The sequence below is a fragment of the Podarcis vaucheri genome (assembly GCF_965113315.1).
Source record: "Podarcis vaucheri genome assembly, chromosome: 18".
NCBI lineage: Eukaryota > Metazoa > Chordata > Lepidosauria > Squamata > Lacertidae > Podarcis > Podarcis vaucheri.
Genome location: NC_138756.1, coordinates 8336472 through 8356835, shown reverse-complemented (window position 1 = coordinate 8356835; position 20364 = coordinate 8336472). Strand labels below are relative to the sequence as shown.

At 47.3% G+C, this 20364-nt stretch overlaps 1 protein-coding gene across 3 annotated transcripts in view; it reads left to right on the top strand.

The window, feature by feature from the left end:
• Nucleotides 1–20364, top strand: part of FBN3 (fibrillin 3) — a 150278-nt gene that overhangs the window by 98927 nt on the left and 30987 nt on the right. For all 3 annotated transcript variants that reach the window (XM_082206194.1, XM_082206195.1, XM_082206196.1), the window contains 14 exons: nt 26–148; nt 2827–2949; nt 4920–5045; nt 6301–6423; nt 7781–7903; nt 8629–8790; nt 9410–9478; nt 10600–10725; nt 11263–11388; nt 13491–13640; nt 15115–15186; nt 16229–16354; nt 18039–18164; nt 19424–19549. In XM_082206194.1, coding sequence (XP_082062320.1) covers nt 26–148; nt 2827–2949; nt 4920–5045; nt 6301–6423; nt 7781–7903; nt 8629–8790; nt 9410–9478; nt 10600–10725; nt 11263–11388; nt 13491–13640; nt 15115–15186; nt 16229–16354; nt 18039–18164; nt 19424–19549 — 1701 coding nt within the window. The remainder of the gene's footprint in view (nt 1–25; nt 149–2826; nt 2950–4919; nt 5046–6300; nt 6424–7780; nt 7904–8628; nt 8791–9409; nt 9479–10599; nt 10726–11262; nt 11389–13490; nt 13641–15114; nt 15187–16228; nt 16355–18038; nt 18165–19423; nt 19550–20364) is intronic.

The following is a 20364-nucleotide window of genomic DNA, read 5'->3' as shown; positions in this document are numbered from 1 at the left end:
GCTTTCCCTCCTCGCCCCCTTGCAGATATTGACGAGTGTGAAATCGGAGCTCACAATTGTGACATGCACGCCTCGTGCATCAACATCCCCGGGAGTTTTCGGTGTAAGTGCCGGACAGGCTGGCTCGGTGATGGGCTGAAATGCAACGGTGAGTTTCGCCATTTCTGCATATTCCATACATTTTTGTATCCATTCTTCCTTCGATGGGACTTCTGCTTCTTTACATATACATACATACATACATACATACATACATACATACATACATCATGTGAAAGTCTGGGCTGGATGAATCCCTAGCCGGAATTAAGATTGCCAGAAGAAATATCAACAACCTCAGATATGCAGATGGCACAAAATTGATGGCAGAAAGTGAGGAGGAATTAAAGAACCTTTTAATGAGGGTGAAAGAGGAGAGTGCAAAATATGGTTTGAAGCTCAACATCAAAAAAAACGAAGATCATGGCCACTGGTCCCATCACCTCCTGGCAAATATAAGGGGAAGAAATGGAGGCAGTGAGAGATTTTACTTTCTTGCGCTCCATGATCACTGCAGATGGTGACAGCAGCCATGAAATTAAAAGACACCTGCTTCTTGGGAGAAAAGCAATGACAAACCTAGACAGCATCTTAAAAAGCAGAGACATCACCTTGCCAACAAAGGTCTGTATAGTTAAAGCCATGGTTTTCCCAGTAGTGATGTATGGAAGTGAGAGCTGGGCCATAAAGAAGGCTGATCACCGAAGAATTGATGCTTTTGAATTCTGGTGCTGGAGGAGACTCTTGAGAGTCCCATGGACTGCAAGAAGATCAAACCTCTCCATCCTGAAGGAAATCAGCCCTGAGTGCTCTCTGGAAGGACAGATCCTGAAGCTGAGACTCCAATACTTTGGCCACCTCATGAGAAGAGAAGACTCCTTGGAAAAGACCCTGATGTTGGGAAAGATGGAGGGCACAAGGAGAAGGGGACGACAGAGAATGAGATGGTTGGATGGTGTTCTTGAAGCTACTAGCATGAGTTTGATCAAACTGCGGGAGGCAGTGGAAGACAGGAGTGCCTGGCGCGCTCTGGTCCAGGGGGTCACCAAGAGGCGGACACGACTAAACGACTAAACAACAATAACAACACATACATACATACATACATACATACATACATTGGGAATTAGGTTTAACCCCAATTATCCAGTTCTCACTAAGATCGTCAACCCCTGTTAAGCCTGCACGTTAGGGAGCTTAATGACAGAATCCTGACACACAGAAATCTAGCATGTCAAGGAGAGGGACTGTAGGCTGACCGCTTTTTGTTTTGCACATGCTAGATTTCTGCACACAGGGTTTTTGCAGCCCTGAGCTTGTGCAGAGCGCCTCGCTTTCCACCTCCAAACAGCCCTTAGAAATCTAACGCGTGCGGCAGGTTTCTGAGTTGGTTTACGGGAAAGGACCATGTCTGTCCTTAGGGATGAAAGCAAAAAATTCAGGAGCACCTGCAATAGTGCAAATGAGTCTGAACTGCAGTGTTGCGTCAATGAGGCTGACACTGTCTCCTTCCTTCTTTTTTTAAAATAATTTTTATTAAATTTCCAATTGACAAACCAATCATATCACATTAATTCCAAATTATACCAATACATTACAAACTCCAAATATTTAGCCAATTTTAAATTTTTGTTGGGGGTTCCCATGCTTCGAGTTCAGAAAGGGTTCAGTCATCTCATATTTCTGCTGCTTTGATGTTCACAAGTCCCATCTTTCCATCTCTTTGTTGTTATCCTTTACAAATCCCGTCTTCCAATCTTCTTGTTGTTATCATTTTTTCTTTCTTTATAACCTCTGAGAATATCTCCACAAGTGAGTTGAAGCAAACATTATTATAGTCCTGTGTGGATTTTCATGATGATCCAAAAGTTCTATTCCAACGGCAGGCGCCATTTCAGCAATTCCCATAAGATACAGTCTAAGCGTCTGCTCATTAACTTTCCTAGACCAGTTGCTCCATAAATCAGCCTTTTCAGGGGAGTTCTTGCCAAATCAAACGTAGAATTCAGATATGATAACAGAACCGTGGCTCCCTCCCAACAAAGCCTGTCTCATAATGGCGGTTCCTTTTCCTGTGATTTCGGCAGTTATGCCAGAAAACAATTATTTGAGGCCATAAAATTTAATAGACAGATTTTCACACAACCAACTGTTCAGGACCTGCTGGCGGACAGCGATGATCAAATTACATTAATAGCGGCTGAATTTTTAAGTGCTGTCCATGAAGAAAGAATGGGCCATGACAAAGAGACTTAGTGGTTTTTAATAGTAGGTGATGTTGCTGTGTTGTATTATATTATCTTTGTACATCGATTCATTTCTTGGAGTTAAGAATAGGACTAGGATAAATTGTGTTCATTGACCCCGTATTTTATACAGTCTGTATATGATGTTTGTTTTTTAATGTGTGGTGTGTTATGCCTAATAAAGGATTTTGAATTGAATTGAATAATGGCGGTTCCCAATTAGAACTGCATCATCCAAAAGCCTTTCGTTTCCTTTCCAGATCTTCCGCACAACAGAGCCTTTAGTTAATAATTTTATTTCCACACAGTTTATTTTCCTATCTCACTTGCTATCAGTCGTGTGGCGGTTCTTCTTGGGGAGGGGTTGTTAGGTAAATCATATTGAAAAAGAGAAAAGCCCCCCCCCTTTCCAATCCGTTTCAACATACCAACATAGCTGTGATTCTTTGATGTAGTCTTCTGTTCAGTCCAACCAGTCACTCAGCTTCTCAGAGGTCGATTTAATTAGCAATCAGTACAACACTGTCTCCTTCCTTCCCAGACCTGGACGAATGTGCCACAGAGGCGCATAGCTGCAACCTCAACGCCAACTGCCTGAACACCCCAGGGTCTTATCGGTGCGCATGCCGAGACGGTTTCAACGGCGATGGTTTCTCGTGCTCTGGTAAGACGGCTAGGCTGGGGTTGGGAAGGAGTCTTGGAGCCGGGGGTTTTTGCAGGATCCGTTCCCGCAGCAGCCAGACCGGGGCTTGCGGGAAAGGACTTGGCTGGAGTGTGTGGGACGAGCAATTCTCTCTTTTTTCATATATAATAATTTTTATTAAGTTTTCCATTTTAACAATCCAATCAGATCACATTACGTATTCCAAATTATACAAATACATATCATAAAGTCCAAATATTTTGCCAAATTATGAATTTTTGTTGGGGCTTCCCATGCTTCAAGTTCAGTGGGGTTCTATTCATCTTATGTTTCTACTACCTTGGGTTTCCAATAGTTCCTTCTTTAAATCTTCCTGTTGTTATCCTTCCTTCTTTCATGGCCTCTGAGTTGTTTCCACAGGCAAGTTGAAGTGAGCAATAATATACTTCTGTGTGAAATTTGTATGACTCTCCCTTTTTTCTTTTCTTTTTTGCAGCTGGTAAGTCTATTATTAGCAGTATACCCTCACATGCTGGTGTTTATGCCGAATCAATCCAAAAGTCCTCCTCTGGTGGCAGACGCCATCTTCTCTCAGTTCCGATGAAATAAAATCTAAGCGTTTGCTCATTAATTTTCTCAGGCGGGTTGCACCAAACATTAGTGTTTCCAGGGGAGTGTAATGTACTGAAGTTCTCACCCTGGGCCAGCAGGGGGATACTGTAGATAGTTATGCAAATGAAGGATCGGAGGTGACGTTCAGTGATTGGATAGTTTGTATGCAAATGAAGGATCGAAAGTGACATTCAGTGATTGGATAGTTTTAGAAAGTTGCCACAGTTACGTTGTACTGGAGCTCTATATAAGCAGGCTGACTGAACCCTTCAGTTCAGTTCTGTCCTGGCCTTTGAATAAACAAGAGCTGTTTGAAGAATCGCTGTGTCGTCTGATATGTTTGCCCACAACTTAACAGGGAGGTTTGCCAAATCGGACTTGAAGTACAGATATAATAACAAAATTAAGAGCTCGTCTCCCCCTATGACTATTTATCTCTGCAGTACATGTGAAGCAGTACATGTGAGCATGAGAGCAGTACATGTGAAAAGGATCTAGGAGTCTTGGTTGACCACAAACTTGACATGAGCCAACAGTGTGATGCGGCAGCTAAAAAAGCCAATGCAATTCTGGGCTGCATCAATAGGAGTATAGCATCTAGATCAAGGGAAGTAATAGTGCCACTGTATTCTGCTCTGGTCAGACCTCACCTGGAGTACTGTGTCCAGTTCTGGGCACCACAGTTCAAGAAGGACACTGACAAACTGGAACGTGTCCAGAGGAGGGCAACCAAAATGGTCAAAGGCTTGGAAACGATGCCTTATGAGGAACGGCTAAGGGAGCTGGGCATGTTTAGCCTGGAGAAGAGGGTTAAGGGGTGATATGATAGCCATGTTCAAATATATAAAAGGATGTCACATAGAGGAGGGAGAAAGGTTGTTTTCTGCTGCTCCAGAGAAGCGGACACGGAGCAATGGATCCAAACTACAAGAAAGAAGATTCCACCTAAACATTAGGAAGAACTTCCTGACAGTAAGAGCTGTTTGACAGTGGAATTTGCTGCCAAGGAGTGTGGTGGAGTCTCCTACTTTGGAGGTCTTTAAGCAGAGGCTTGACAACCATATGTCAGGAGTGCTCTGATGGTGTTTCCTGCTTGGCAGGGGGTTGGACTCGATGGCCCTTGTGGTCTCTTCCAACTCTATGATTCTATTCTATGATTCTAACTCGGTCTATCCCATAATGGCGGATCCCAATTAAATAGTGCGTCACAGGAGAGTCTTTTATCTTCTTCCAAATATTTCAAAAGGCTTTAGTTAGTATTATTATTTCCACACAGTTTATATTTTCCGATCTCACTTGTTGTAAGTAATGTCGACGGTTCTGGGACGAGCGAGTCTCAACCCAAGAAAAACCCCTGACCTCTCCTTGCCTCTCCCCAGATGTGGACGAGTGTGCTGACAACGTCAACCTCTGTGAGAACGGGCAGTGCCTCAACGCCCCCGGTGGTTACCGTTGCGAGTGCGAAATGGGCTTCAACCCCACCGAGGACAGCAGGGCATGTCAAGGTAAGCGGGGGAGCGAAGTTATCTCTGTTTGCAGCCTAGCAGAGCAGCCTGGCTGGAGCCAAACACTTTGCAAGACCTCAGTTCCTCGCCGGCTGGTGCTGGAGAGGTGTATCCCAGCTGAGGTGAGATTTGAACCCAAGACTCGCCAGCAGAGTCTTAGGTTTGGCTCTGTGGGAGTTCATCCGAGAGATAACACCGGTTCTGAGAGATCTGCATTGGCTCCCAGTACGTTTCCGAGCACAATTCAAAGTGTTGGTGCTGACCTTGAAAGTCCTAAACGGCCTCGGTCCAGTACACCTGAAGGAGCGTCTCCACCCCCATCGTTCTACCCGGACACTGAGGTCCAGCTCCGAGGGCCTTCTGGCGGTTCCCTCCCTGCAAGAAGTGAGGTTACTGGGAACCAGGCAGAGGGCCTTCTCGGTGGTGGCACCCACTCTGTGGAACAACCTCCCTTCAGATGTGAAGGAAATAAGCAGTTATCCTATCTTTAAAAGACATCTGAAGGCAGCCCTGTTTAGGGAAGTTTTTAATATTTAACGCTGTATTGTTTTTAATACTTGATTGGGAGCCGCCCAGAGTGGCTGGGGAGACTCAGCCAGATGAGCGGGGTATAAATAATAAATTATTATTATTATTATTATTATTATTATTATTATTATTATTATCCACACATCTGTTTGCCTCATTGTTTACCTCTAGGAAAATCCACGTGATGATGATGATGATGATGATGATGATGATGATAATAATAATTCGCCCTATCTGAGAATTTCCCTAATCTCCATTTAAAGCTGTCTGACTTGGCGCCTGTCGCTATCATTTGTGGGAGCAAATCCTCTCTTTCGTCTGCTATGAATCATCCGACCTTCAGCTTCCTTCGGATAATAATAATCATAATAATTCATAATAATAATTTCTCATTTATAAACCGCCCATCTGGCTGGTTTTCCCCAGCCACTCTGGGCAGCTCCCAACAAAATATTAAAAGCGCAATAAAACAACGAACATTAAAAACTTCCCTAAACAGGGCTGCCTTCAGATGTCTTCTAAAAGTCAGGTAGTCGTTTTATAATAATACTGCCCCATCGTTCTCATATAAGATGAGAGCGAGGCCAGCTTTTCTCTTCCTGCTTTCTCCATGCCCCTTAAGGGCTCACAGATTTATCGTGGGCGATGTTTTTGTGGAATAGCCATCGGGTACTTGACTCACCCCAAAGAGTGTTGATTTCATTTGTGATTCCCTCCCGCCCCACAGATATCGATGAGTGCACCTTCCAGAACATCTGTGTGTTTGGCAGCTGCCAGAACCTTCCAGGGATGTTCCGCTGTGCTTGCGATGATGGATATGAGCTGGATAGGAGTGGAGGGAACTGTACAGGTGAGTTGGGAGGGGAAAGACTAGCAAGGGCACACAGTGCATTACTATTAATTCTTCTTCCTCCTCCTCTTCTTCTTCCTCTTCTTTCTCCTCTTCCTCTTCCTCTTCTTCTTCCTCTTCCTCTTCCTCCTACTCTTCTTCTTCTTCTTCTTCTTCTTCTTCTTCTTCTTCCTCCTCTTCTTATTCCTCCTCCTCTTCCTCTTCCTCTTCATCGTCTTCTTCTTTCTCTTCCTCTTCCTCCTCTTCTTCTTCTTCTTCCTCTTCCTCCTCTTCCTCTTCTTCTTCCTCTTCCTCTTCTTCTTCTTCTTCTTCTTCTTCTTCTTCTTCTTCTTCTTCTTCTTCTTCCTCTTCCTCTTCTTCTTCTTCTTCTTCTTCTTCTTCTTCTTCTTCTTCTTCTTCTTCCTCTTCTTCTCCTTCCTCTTCTTCTTCTTCTTCTTCTTCTTCCTCCTCCTCCTCTTCTTCTCCTTCCTCTTCTTCAGCAATCCCTCGTAGCCGAGTAAGATTGTCTTCCATAAACACGATTTTAACCATGAGTCCGTAAGTGACTGTGGAGGCCAATTCTGGATCTACACGTCCTTCCACGGTGGGGACATCAGTTTCCGGGTGGGAGTTGATCCCAGTGAGGGTTTGCCAAGCATGCCGTCCTGTTAGCACGTTTCTCCCTCTCATCCTGAGTTTGAGTGTCTTCAAAGCCCAGGACACCTTTGGCAAAGGCTGTTCTCCAACTGGAGCGCTCGCAGGCCAGTGTTTGCTAGTTGTTGGTGTTGATACTACATTTTTTTAGCTTTGCCTTGAGACAGATTTCTGTTCTCAACCTGAAGCAAAGTTCTTAACCTGAAGCACTATTTCTGGGTTAGCGGAGTGTGTAACCTGAAGTGTATGTAACCTGAAGCGTATGTAACCCGAGGTACCACTGTAATAATAATAATATTTTTTTATTTATACCCCGCCCTTCCCGGTTCAAAAACCGGGCTCAGGGCGGCTAACAACAAATTTAAAACACTTAATTATAAAAGCAGCATAAAATACAGTATAAAAACATGAAGAACAATAAAAAACAAAAATCAATTTAGGGGAAATTTATGAATGTTTCTTCTATACAGTGGTACCTCAGGTTAAGTACTTCATTCGTTCCGGAGGTCTGTTCTTCACCTGAAACTGTTCTTAACCTGAAGCACCACTTTAGCGAATGGGGCCTCCTGCTGCTGCCACACAATTTCTGTTCTCATTCTGAAGCAAAGTTCTTAACCTGAAGCACTATTTCTGGGTTAGCGGAGTCTGTAACATGAAGCGCATGTAACCCGAGGTACCACTGTATTTGAGACCTTAAAATTCTTATAACGCTTTCACCTTTCAGACATCAACGAGTGCGCCGATCCGGTGAACTGCATCAACGGGCTTTGTGTCAACACACCTGGAAGCTACCTGTGCAACTGCCCTCAAGATTTTGAGCTCAACCCCACGGGAGTGGGCTGTGTAGGTAAGTCTGACCCCCGACATTCGGAGCCTCTCCTCTTCCAGGTTTCGCCCGGCAACCAGATAGCGCCGTTTCGGTTGGGGTTTGGTCACTGTTGGCAAATAAGTCCGCTCAACGGTATCATATTTTTTGTGTGTGAAATATTTTTATTTGCTTTCATTATTACAAATTTACATCCAAACAGCTTGCATAATCGTTTTGTGAGATTCTCTGAATCTCATGACTTTTCCTCATCCCTTACATGGGTCCTTAAATCAGAATTTAAAGCTACGTATCAGTACATTCTCCACAATGTCCATTTTTCCAAATTATCCATGGTCTTCGTTACTTTACAAGCATTTCTTAAAGTCCAGCTAAAGTTTTAATTTACTAACAGTGGTCTCCTTGGTAAATTATACATTTCCCCCATTTATTTATTTTTAAGCCCTTGTCATCTTAATTCCTCTTTCTTTCTTTCTTTCTTTCTTTCTTTCTTTCTTTCTTTCTTTGTGTTTTTGCTATTATTTAAAAAAATTATTCACATAGTATACATTCTTTACAACAAACAACTCCAAAATAAGCAGACAACTCCAAAATAAAATCGTATGTAACTATTAAAACTCTCGTCTTTCCCTACAATCCCTAACAGAAATGCTTCAGTTTTTTAAACAAATGTTAAATGGAACATTTTCTTCAATTGGTTGTAAATCATTTCCCAAAATTTTTCCTCTTCATCCTTCATGTTCCAGATACTCGCGTCGGGAACTGCTTCCTGGACACGCAAGATCGGGGCGACGGCGGGATCTCTTGCAGCGCTGAGATCGGCGTGGGGGTCACCCGGGCTTCCTGTTGCTGCTCGCTCGGCCGGGCCTGGGGCAATCCCTGCGAGCTCTGCCCGCCAGCCAATACCAGTGAGCAGAGTCCATCTATGTTGTATTGTTTTAATGTGTCGTAAACCACTTTGGAAGGGACGCGGGTGGCGCTGTGGGTTAAACTACAGAGCCTAGGACTTGCTGATCAGAAGGTCGGCGGTTCGAATCCCCGTGATGGGGTGATCTCCCGTTGCTCGGTCCCTGCTCCTGCCAACCTAGCACTTCGAAAGCATGAAGTGCAAGTAGATAAATAGGTACCACTCTGGCGGGAAGGTAAACGGCGTTTCCGTGCGCTGCTCTGGTTTGCCAGAAGTGGCTTAGTCATGCTGGCCACATGACCCAGAGGTCCCTCAGCCAGTAAAGCGAGATGAGCGCCGCAACCCCAGAGTCGGCCACGACTGGACCTAATGGTCAGGGGTCCCTTTACCCTTTACCTTTAAACCACTTTGAGGTTTTTCCCATTAAACTATAAAGTGGTATAGAAATAATAATAATAATATATGTCACTTGTGCAACTTGGGAGCAAAGGTGTCATATAAATGTAATCAATATGCAAAATGTAATCAATATGCAAGAAAGGGGAGCAGGACGGACAAGGCCTGCAAGCCCTCTCTGCTTTCCAGAATCAAATCTCAGTAATGTGCATCTCCCTCTACAGCGGAATACAAGACTCTCTGTCCTGGCGGCGAAGGATTCCGTCCAAACCCCATAACAGTCATTCTGGAAGGTAAGGACAGCCAAGCTCCTTGCTCGCGGCTGGGTTATTCTTCCGGGTTCAAATCCCTGCGATGGGGTGAGCTCTTGCTGCTCTGCCCAGCTTCTGCCAACCTAGCAGTTCGAAAGCACACTGGCGCAAGTAGATAAATAGGTACCACTGCAGCGGGAAGGTAAACGGTGTTTCTGTGTGCTCTGGCTTCCATCGGTGTCCCGTTGCACCAGAAGCGGTTTTGTCCTGCTGGACACATGACCCGGAAAGCCATCTACGTACAAACGCCGGCTTCCTCGGCCTGAAAGCGAGATGAGCGCAACAACCCCATAGTCGCCTTTGACTGGACTTAACCATCCAGGGGTCCTTTACCTTTACCTTTTACCAGTGTACAGTGGTACCTCGGGTTAAGAACTTAATTCATTCTGGAGGTCCGTTCTTAACCTGAAACTGTTCTTAAATGTTCTTATTTTAAATTGTAAAACAGAAAATTTAGGGACGCGGGTGGCGCTGTGGGTTAAACCACAGAGCCTAGGACTTACTGATCAGAAGGTCAGCGGTTCGAATCCCCAAGACGGGGTGAGCTCCCATTGCTCGGTCCCTGCTCCTGCCCACCTAGCAGTTTGAAAGCACGTCAAAGTGCAAGTAGATAAATAGGTACCACTCCGGCGGGAAGGTAAACGGCGTTTCCGTGCGCTGCTCTGGTTCGCCAGAAGCGGCTTAGTCCTGCTGGCCACATGACCCAGAAGCTGTACGCCAGCTCCCTTGGCCAATAAAGTGAGATGAGCGCTGCAACCCCAGATTCGGCCACGACTGGACCTAATGGTCAGGGGTCCCTTTACCTTTACCTATATATATGGACATGGCTGAGTTGGGTCCATTCACTTCAATGGGCCTACTCTTCCTCAATTTTGGCAATGCCCCTGGTTTCTACCCCACCAGTCGCAACAGGCACTAGCCACCACTGGTCAGGTGGGTAGCTTAGGGGGCAAAAGACACCCAGCTCCACCCTCCGGCACCCTTGCCACCACTCCCCACCCTCCGGTTTTGACCACCAGAGGCAGCTGCCCCACTCTGCCAAACGACAGGGCCGGCTGTAACCATTGAAACCCCTTTTCTGTTCCTTTTCCTCTCCCACACAGATATCGACGAGTGTCAGGAGCTGCCGGGCCTCTGTCAAGGCGGAAACTGCGTCAACACCTTTGGAAGTTTCCAGTGTGAATGCCCCTTGGGCTACTACCTGAATGAAGACACCCGCATTTGTGAAGGTACACCCCCAGAGCAAAGGGTGCGGAAGGAGTGACTGTCGTGGCTGGGCTTGTGGAGAAAACAAATAATAATTCCCTTGTTAAAATGGGAAGCTGAGATGTTCCGTCAAACTTCGGGGCACTCCACTGTCTGTCTGTGGAGAAGCTAATAATAATAATATTATTAATAATAACAACAACAATAATTTATTATTTACCGTATTTTTCGCTCTATAGGACGCACCAGACCGCAAGACTCTCCTGGCTTCAGCAGAGAGGGAGAGCTGCGCAGTGCCCCTTCAGCCAAGCGGGAGGAGAAATGGAAGGGGCTCCGTTTCTCCTGCCGCTTTGCTGAAGGGGCGCTGAGCAGAGATGGGGAGAATTTGTTTTTCTTGTTCTCCCCCTCTAAAACAAGGTGCGTCCTGTGGTCGGGTGCATCCTATAGAGCGAAAAATACAGTATTTAAACATCAGGACCCTCCCATTGGCTTTCTCCCTCTCACCTCTCTCTCTCTCTCTCTCTCTCTCTCTCTCTCTCTCTCTCTCTCTCTCTCTCCAGACATTGACGAATGTTCGGCTCACATTGGAATCTGTGGTCCGGGGACCTGTTACAACACCCTGGGGAATTACACCTGCGTTTGCCCACCAGAGTACATGCAAGTCAATGGAGGAAACAACTGCATGGGTAAGAAGGAAGGGATTGCCTACCACAGAGGGGAAGGGAGGTGGGTGGCGCTGTGGTCTAAACCCCATAGCCTCTTGGGCTTGCTGATCAGAAGGTCAGTGGTTCGAATCCCCACGGCGCAGTGGGCGCCCGTTGCTCTGCCCCAGCTCCTGCCAACCTAGCAGTTCGAAAGCACACCAGTGCAAGTAGATAAATAGGTACCACTGCGGCAGGAAGGTAAACAGCGTTTCCATGCGCTCTGGGGCTGCAGGGAAAAGGGAGCTCAGAGCTAGGGAAATGGGACCCAGCACTTAAAAGAATTGAGGACTCGGTCGCAAGGACGTCCGGAGACCCTATCGGGCTAAGGGGCATTCTCCTTTGGGTTTATAAATCATTTAATGTGTCAAGAGGAATGGATGCCATTAATATTGCAGTTACAGTGGTACCTCGGGTTAAGAACTTAATTCGTTCTGGAGGTCCGTACTTAACCTGAAACTGTTCTTAACCTGAAGCACCACTTTAGCTAATGGGGCCTCCTGCTGCTGCCATGCCGCTGGAGCACGATTTCTGTTCTCATCCTGAAGCAAAGTTCTTAACCTGAAGCACTATTTCTGGGTTAGCGGAGTCTGTAACCTGAAGCATCTGTAACCCGAGGTACCGCCGTATTGTGTAAGGGATTGTTATTTTGACTGGAATGTAATTGAGATGAATTGAGATTTTGGATAGCAGAAATGCAATAAATCATCAAACCATCAATTCTAGTGTGGGGGAGGGTCACCTAAATTATATAATTTGGCACCTGAAGGATTGGGATTAGTAATTGTGGAAATGATGACATTCCAGACAGGAGTGCCTGGGGTGCTCTGGTCCATTGGGTCACGAAGCGTCGGCCACGACTAAACAACAACTATTGTATTCTAATTTGACATTGTTATAATGAGGCTACCATTGGATTGTTGTAATTGAAAACTAATAAAAATTATTGTCAAAGGGGGAGGGCATTCACTTAGTCCAGCATCCCGGTGAAAATCAGTAGGATTTAGGGAAGCAAGGGGATTGTCGCAGAGCTTGTGGGAGGGAGTTCCGCAGGTCAACCAGGCGCAGGAGCCAACATCAGGGGGCTGTGGTTGCTTTGCTGTTGTTGTTTAGTCGTTTAGTTGTGTCCGACTCTTGCTGACCCCCTGGACCAGAGCACGCCAGGCCCTCCTGTCTTCCACTGCCTCCCGCAGTTTGGTGAAACTCATGCTAGTAGCTTCAAGAACACTGTCCCACCATCTCGTCCTCTGTCGTCCCCTTCTCCTTGCGCCCTCCATCTTTCCCAACACCAGGGTCTTTCCCAGGGAGTCTTCTCTTCTCCTGAGGAGGCCAAAGTCTTGGAGCCTCAGCTTCAGGATCTGTCCTTCCAGTGAGCACTCAGGGCTGATTTCCTTCAGAATGGAGAGGTTGGATCTTCTTGCCGTCCATGGGACTCTCAAGAGTCTCCTCCAGCACCAGAATTCAAAAGCATCCAATCTTCTGCAATCAGCCTTCTTTCTGGTCCAGCTCTCACTTCCATACATCACATTGTGGTTGCTTGGGCACCCACAATGATGTGATTGCGGGGGCCAAGCACCCACAAAGTCAATAAGAGACAGGCAGCCTCTGCAGTGCTGCCTCAGAGAGAGAAGCTGTTCAGCTCTGCAGCCAGCCAGCGAGGCATCCTTTTTCAGAGGGGGGGCGGCTCAGATGCCGAGGTGAGAGTCTCCCTGCTTCCGAGTCTGAGATCATATCCGTGGAAAAGAGTGCCTTGCTAGCTGTGGAAAGAAGGAGGGAGAGAAGCTGCCACCACACTGCAGACTTGCGCCAGCCTGAACGAGTCTTTGATGAGCCAGTGTGGTGTAGTGGTTAAGAGCGGTAGTCTCGTAATCTGGTGAACCGGGTTCGCGTCTCCGCTCCTCCACATGCAGCTGCGGGGTGACCTTGGGCCAGTCACACTTCTCTGAAGTCTCTCAGCCCCACTCACCTCACAGAGTGTTTGTTGGGGGGCAGGAAGGGAAAAGGAGAATGTTAGCCGCTTTGAGACTCCTTAAAGGGAGTAAACGGCGGGATATCAAATCCAAACTCTTCTTCTTCCGCCTCTCCAGATATGAGGAAAAGCCTCTGCTACCGGAACTACAACGACACCTGCGAGAACGAGCTGTCTTTCAACATGACCAAGAAGATGTGCTGCTGTTCATACAACATCGGGAAGGCCTGGAACAAGCCCTGCGAGCCCTGCCCCACCCCAGCCAGCTGTAAGCCAGCAGCCCCACACGACATGTTCTCGAAAACCACGCACTGAGTTTTCCGTGGCTTCCCCGGTCACCGAAATCTTGCTTAGGAGTTACCGGTCATCTCTCACACCTAGCACTGCAAGAAGTAACTTTGTCCTTGCAGCTAGTCACAGCGGGGAGACATGGATAATCCATTGGGGGATAGGGGGCGGGTGGGTGTGGGGGACTCCCTGGTCCTGATTGGGGTAACTGTGCCCCTGAAGGACCAGGTGTGCAGCCTCGGAGTCATTTTGGACTCACAGCTGTCCATGGAGGCACAGGTCAGTTCTGTGTCCAGGGCAGCTGTCTACCAGCTCCATCTGATACGCAGGCTGAGACCCTATCTGCCTGCGGACTGTCAGGCCAGAGTGGTGCATGCTCTAGTTATCTCCCGCTTGGACTACTGCCATGTGCTCAATGTGGGGCTACCTTTGAAGGTCACCCGGAAACTGCAATTAATCCAGAATGCGGCAGCTAGACTGGTGACTGGGAGCGGCCGCCGGGACCACATAACACCGGTCCTGAGAGATCTGCATTGGCTCCCAGGACGTTTCCGAGCACAATTCAAAGTGTTGGTGCTGACCTTGAAAGCCCTAAACGGCCTCGGCCCAGTAGACCTGAAGGAGCGTCTCCACCCCCATCGTTCAGCCACTGAGGTCCAGCTCCAAGGGCCTTCTGGTGGTTCCCTCCCTGCGAGAAGGTTACAGGGAACCAGACACTGCCTGGATCCCTGTAACTTGGCTTCTCACAATGAGGGAACTGCCAGAAGGCCCTCGGTGCTGGACCTCAGTGTCCGGATAGAACCATGCGGGATAGTCCAAGCAGGAGATAACCAGAGCATGCACCACTCTGGTGAGACAATCTGCGGGCAGATAGGGTCTCAGCCTACATACCAAATGGAGCTGGTAGACAGCCGCCCTGGACACAGAACTGACCTGTGCCTCCATGGACAGATGTGAGTCCAAAATGACTCCCAGGCTGCGCACCTGGTCCTTCAGGGGCACAGTTACCCCATTCAGGACCAGGGAATCCTCCACACCTGCCCGCCTCCTGTCCCCCAAAAACAGTACTTCTGTCTTGTCAGGATTCAACCTCAATCTGTTAGCCGCCATCCATCCTCCAACCGCCTCCAGACACTCACACAGGACCTTCACCGCCTTCACTGGTTCTGATTTGAAAGAGAGGTAGAGCTGGGTATCATCCGCATACTGATGGACACCCAGCCCAAACCCCCTGATGATCTCTCCCAGCGGCTTCATATAGATGTTAAAAAGCATGGGGGAGAGGACGGAACCCTGAGGCACCCCACAAGTGAGGGCCCAGGGGTCTGAACACTCATCCCCCCCCACCACTTTCTGAACACGGCCCAGGAGGAAGGAGCGGAACCACTGTATGACAGTGGTCGTAATGTAATGAGGTGCATGAGCAAATCTTTCTTTACCGCTTCCTCTTGTAGCTGAATACCAGATCCTATGTGGCAATCAAGCCCCTGGATTCATCATTGATATTCACACTGGGAAACCAATTGGTAAGTCAACCCCAAACCTCAGCCTCCTCTGTTTATATTTTCTGCTAATAACATTCCCCTTTGGGCTTTTAAAGGTGTGACTCTTGTCTCTTTGCCAAAACTGAGCTAGCAGGAAAAGCAGATCTTGCGTCATCAACTCTCGAAAAGTGTGCTTTTGCAGGGGGGAAAGTCAAAGGCAGTATCTTTTTTTATAATAATAAAAAAAAATTTATTATTTTCAGTAAATAAGCATAATACGAAAGAATTAACAGTAACAAAAACAAACAAAAGATAAAACCGAAAAAAGATAGAAAAAAGGAAAAAATAAAAACATACCACTGTATGAATTTTCTCTGCCCTGTAGTTCAACCAATTGTGACTAGTTGGAGTCAAAGATCTAAAAGAAGAAGAAGTGTAGATTCGCACCCTCTGACCAGCTTCTGTCATCATCAATCTTTATTACGGTCCAGTGACCCAACAAATTGTTACAAAGCAATACACAGTTCAGACAGCCTGCCTGCAGGTCAAACAAGCATTTTGTTCAGAATATAGGGATCATTGGTTCTTGCAACCACCGATAAAAACTTTGCCACTGCTAATGTTCTGGCGTTTGTCCGGTCTTCCAATAGGAACCTGACATAGTGAGCCTCTGATTTTGCTGAGAAAGATACCAGCGAGGGTAATATCAGTTCAGCCCTGGCTTGCTCATATTTTGCACAGTGCAACAAAATATGTTTTATGGAATCGATGCCTTGAGCACGCGAGCAAAGTCTGTCCTGGTAGGGGACTCCTCTCAACCTGCCAGCCAACACTGCAGAAGGAAAGACGTTTAGTCTGGCTTTGGCGAAAAGCCTTCGATAATTTGGTACTGTCGGGTTTTTAACGTAAGAGACCAGCTTCTCTTTTGATTTGAAATGTTTGTTTTGGGCTTCTCAGAAGTACGTAAGGGCAAGAAATGGCGGGAGGGGCTGAACGCTGGACCGCAATGGCGTCTGCCTGAGATGGGCCATAACTGCGGTCCGGCACGCTCTGGCTGGGGGAAAAAGCACTGCCTTTCCCACAGATATCGACGAATGCAGCGAGATCCCCGCCATTTGCACCAACGGCGTCTGCATCAACCAGATTGGCAGTTTCCGTTGCGAGTGCCCCATTGGCTTCAGCTACAACAACATCCTGCTCATCTGCGAAGGTAGGGGCTGTGGGTTGCGGAGAACGAGACCTATGGGGCTAGGTAGATAGATAATTTATTATTGACGGAGACCAGCTTATAAAACACACTTGAGGGTACAGTTCCAGAAGCAAAACAGACAATTAAAACAACGTACAGTGGTAGGGATGCGGGTGGCGCTGTGGGTTAAACCACAGAGCCTACGACTTGCCGATCAGAAGGTTGGTGGTTCGAATCCCCACGATGGGGTGAGCTCCCGTTGCTCGGTCCCTGCTCCTGCCAACCTAGCAGTTCGAAAGCACATAAAAAGTGCAAGTAGATAAATAGGTACCGCTCCGGCGGGAAGGTAAATGGCGTTTCCGTGCACTGCTCTGGTTCGCCAGAAGTGGCTTAGTCCTGCTGGCCACATGACCCGGAAGCTGTACGCCGGCTCCCTCGGCTAATAAAGCGAGATGAGCGCCGCAACCCCAGAGTCAGCCACGACTGGACCTAATGGCCATGATTCCCTTTACCTTTACCTTACAGTGGTACCTCGGGTTAAGTACTTAATTTGTTCTGGAGGTCCGTTCTTAACCTGAAACTGTTCGTAACCTGAAGCACCACTTTAGCTAATGGGGCCTCCCTCTGCCGCCACACCGCTGGAGCACAGTTTCTGTTCTCATCCTGAAGCAAAGTTCTTAACCTGAAGCAGTATTTATTCAATACAGTACTTCTTCTGTATTTCAATACAGTACTTCTTCTGTATCTGAAGAAGTGTGCATGCACACGAAAGCTCATACCAAGAACTAACTTAGTTGGTCTTTAAGGTGCTACTGGAAGGAATTTTTTTATTTTGACTATGGCAGACCAACACGGCTACCTATCTGTAACAGTATTTCTGGGTTAGCGGAGTCTGTAACCTGAAGCGTATGTAACCTGAGGTACCACTGTTCAACAATAAATTTTAAATTTATAAATGCGATGAGCGTATAGACACTTAAAACTTTGAGATAAACTACGGCAGATCCAGAGTTACCCATGGAATGAATTTTGGGGGTTTTCTTAATGAACTAGTTTGAGTCGGGAGATGGTCTACGCCTACAGATCTGTACACAGAATCTGGCGACCATCCAGGTCGTCTTCTGATCTTTGCCTAACAGGAAAAGGTCAAATTTTTGCTTTTCCGGGAGGTCAGCGAGCCTCACCAGCAGGGGATCAATGGTCTTACTACGTGCCTCTTCCTAAAAGAGAGAGCCAGTGTGGTGTAGTGGTTAAGAGCGGTAGTCACGTAATCTGGGGAACCGGGTTCGCGTCTCTGCTCCTCCACATGCAGCTGCTGGGTGACCTTGGGCCAGTCACACTTCTGTGAAGTCTCTCAGCCCCACTCACCTCACAGAGTGTTTGTTGTGGGGGGAGGAAGGGAAAGGAGATTGTTGGCTACTTTGAGACTCCTGAAGGGGAGTGAAAGGCGGGATATCAAATCCAAACTCTTCTTCTTCTTCTTCTAAAAGGGACATCTAAACAACAAGTGCTCTGGGCTTCCTATCTCCAGGGTTGGTGACGTGCTAGTTCCCCAGTTTGGGGGGTGGGGGACAGAGGTGGCAGAAAGGGCAGCTGGAAACATGAAGGCACTGTCACTGCGCATGTGCTGGTGAGCGCATTGCTTGGAAGAGCCCGTGCCCCAGACAAGTGGGATGAATCATGTGTTTCTTCCGATCCCCTGCAGACATCGACGAGTGCAGCAGCGGTGAGAACCTCTGCCAGAGAAACGCCGATTGCCTCAACAGCCCGGGAAGTTACCGGTGCGAGTGCTCTTCCGGATACAAGCTGTCACCGAGCGGAGCCTGTGTGGGTAAGTCGGGAGGTCTCCATAGCACCCGAGACCTGGGAGCGGGGGGCTTCACTTGGGGTAGTCGAACAGCCACCTTCCCTTTAACTCCAGGCCTGAGCGATCTCCCTGGAAGGAGAGAAAAGGAGGCAGAGAGCAGCTTGTCAGGGGCTGGACTGAGGAGGAATCCTCCTGTACTCCCCAGAGAAGAGGGAGACAGTATAGATTTAGAACAGTGGTTTGCAGAAGGGCACAGTTCAGAGGCTGCAGAGGGGAGAAGCTGGGAAATATTGGGAGAGGAACATCAGGAAGAAGACGAAGCACCAGGGGAGAGACAGTTAACAGATTCAGTGTCTCTTGGAAGCATTCCTGATCCCTGCCACCCTCTCCCAGGACCCAGCGTGCCTTGAGAGTAGGAGAACAGAAAGCTCAGAGGCTGAAAGTGCAGATCAGCCTGTGCAGGGGTGACGTAGAATAGGAGGGACTGAGGGGGGTGGGACGTTACTCAGAGCAATGCCATTATCTAAGAGAGACCTCATTCCTTCCTCTCTCTCTGTGAATATTGAATAAAGTACATGGCAAGAACTCTTCTTGTTTATCTGTTTCTTGGCATCCCACAGTAAGAGGGATAGGATTCCCTGAAGCCTTGACACAACCTCTTGATCCCCTTACACACACACACACACACACACACACACACACACACACGTGGATCTAGCCCATGTTGTTGTTGTTTAGTCATTTAGTCGTGTCTGACTCTTCGTGACCCCCTGGACCAGAGCACACCAGGCACTCCTGTCTTCCACTGCCTCCCGCAGTTGGGTCAAACTCATGCTGGTAGCTTCGAGAACACTGTCCCACCATCTCGCCCTCCGTCGTCCCCTTCTCCTTGCGCCCTCCATCTTTCCCAACATCAGGGTCTTTTCCGGGGAGTCTTCTCTTCTCTGGAGGTGGCCAAAGTCTTGGAGCCTCAGCTTCAGGATCTGTCCTTCCAGTGAGCACTCAGGGCTGATTTCCTTCAGAATGGAGAGGTTTGATCTTCTTGCAGTCCATGGGACTCTCAAGAGTCTCCTCCAGCACCAGAATTCAAAAGCATCCATTCTTCGGCGATCAGCCTTCTTTATGGTCCAGCTCTCACTTCCATACATCATGATCGTCCTACACGAGAGTAGGACGATCCTAACAGCAGGTTGCCCTCTGCATTCCAGAGTGGTCGTACCTGAGATGCTGGCTTCTCTCGGTCACTCACCTGGGCTGTCTGTTTCCTGCCCTTGTTTCCCCAGGCCGCAATGAGTGCCAGGAGATCCCCAACGTCTGTAGCCATGGCGACTGCGTGGACACGGAAGGGAGCTACCTTTGCATCTGCTTCAACGGGTTCAAGGCCACCGGGGACCTGACCATGTGCATGGGTGAGTAGGGATCTTTGGGCAGAAGGAATCATCTTCTTCCTCTGGCCTGTCTTCATGCTGCCGATTTTGCAGTTGAGCAGGGGAACTCACTGCCACATGATGGCCAGCAATTAGAATGGCTTTGAAAGAAAAAGAAAGAAAATGAATGGGGTGGGGAAATGTATAAAGAAAAGAAGATTGGCAGAATAAATTATTCAACTATGCAGGGCAAATTATTACCCAAAAAAGGGGCAATTGTTTAAAGCAAATTTTTTAAGCTTTGTGTACAGATTTGTTTCCCTACTATAACTTTTAAAAGTCACTTGTAATAAGATGAAGAAGGTTTTAAAATTGGATTGTTTAGTATATAAGGTTTTATGGAAGTGCATAAACAAGTATATTATAATGGAACCAAGAGGGGGAATGGAGGGAAGTTGATCAAAATTTATGGTTTGATTTAGTTATGGGTGTGGTTTTTTTGGTATTGTTATTTTTGGAAGATCAATAAATTGTTATCAATTGTATCTCAGGCCATTTGCCCATGTTGCCCTGCAACCAGTCCATGCAAAATGTAGGCACCCTATATATAGAAAGGAGCAAAGCGGTGATATTTTAGGGAGCAGGCTAGCAGGCGGGGCCCATGACTTACATCCCAGGAGCCTATACAACACATGTTGCTGGATGTAGGTTTTATTTTATTTGTTTTTTATCTTATATTTTGGAAATGTACATCCAGTGGTTTTTTTTTTGGGGGGGGGGAGTTGGGGCCCTAAGCTATAGCTTGTTTAGCTTATACAGTGGTACCTCAGGTTAAGTACTTAATTCATTCCGGAGGT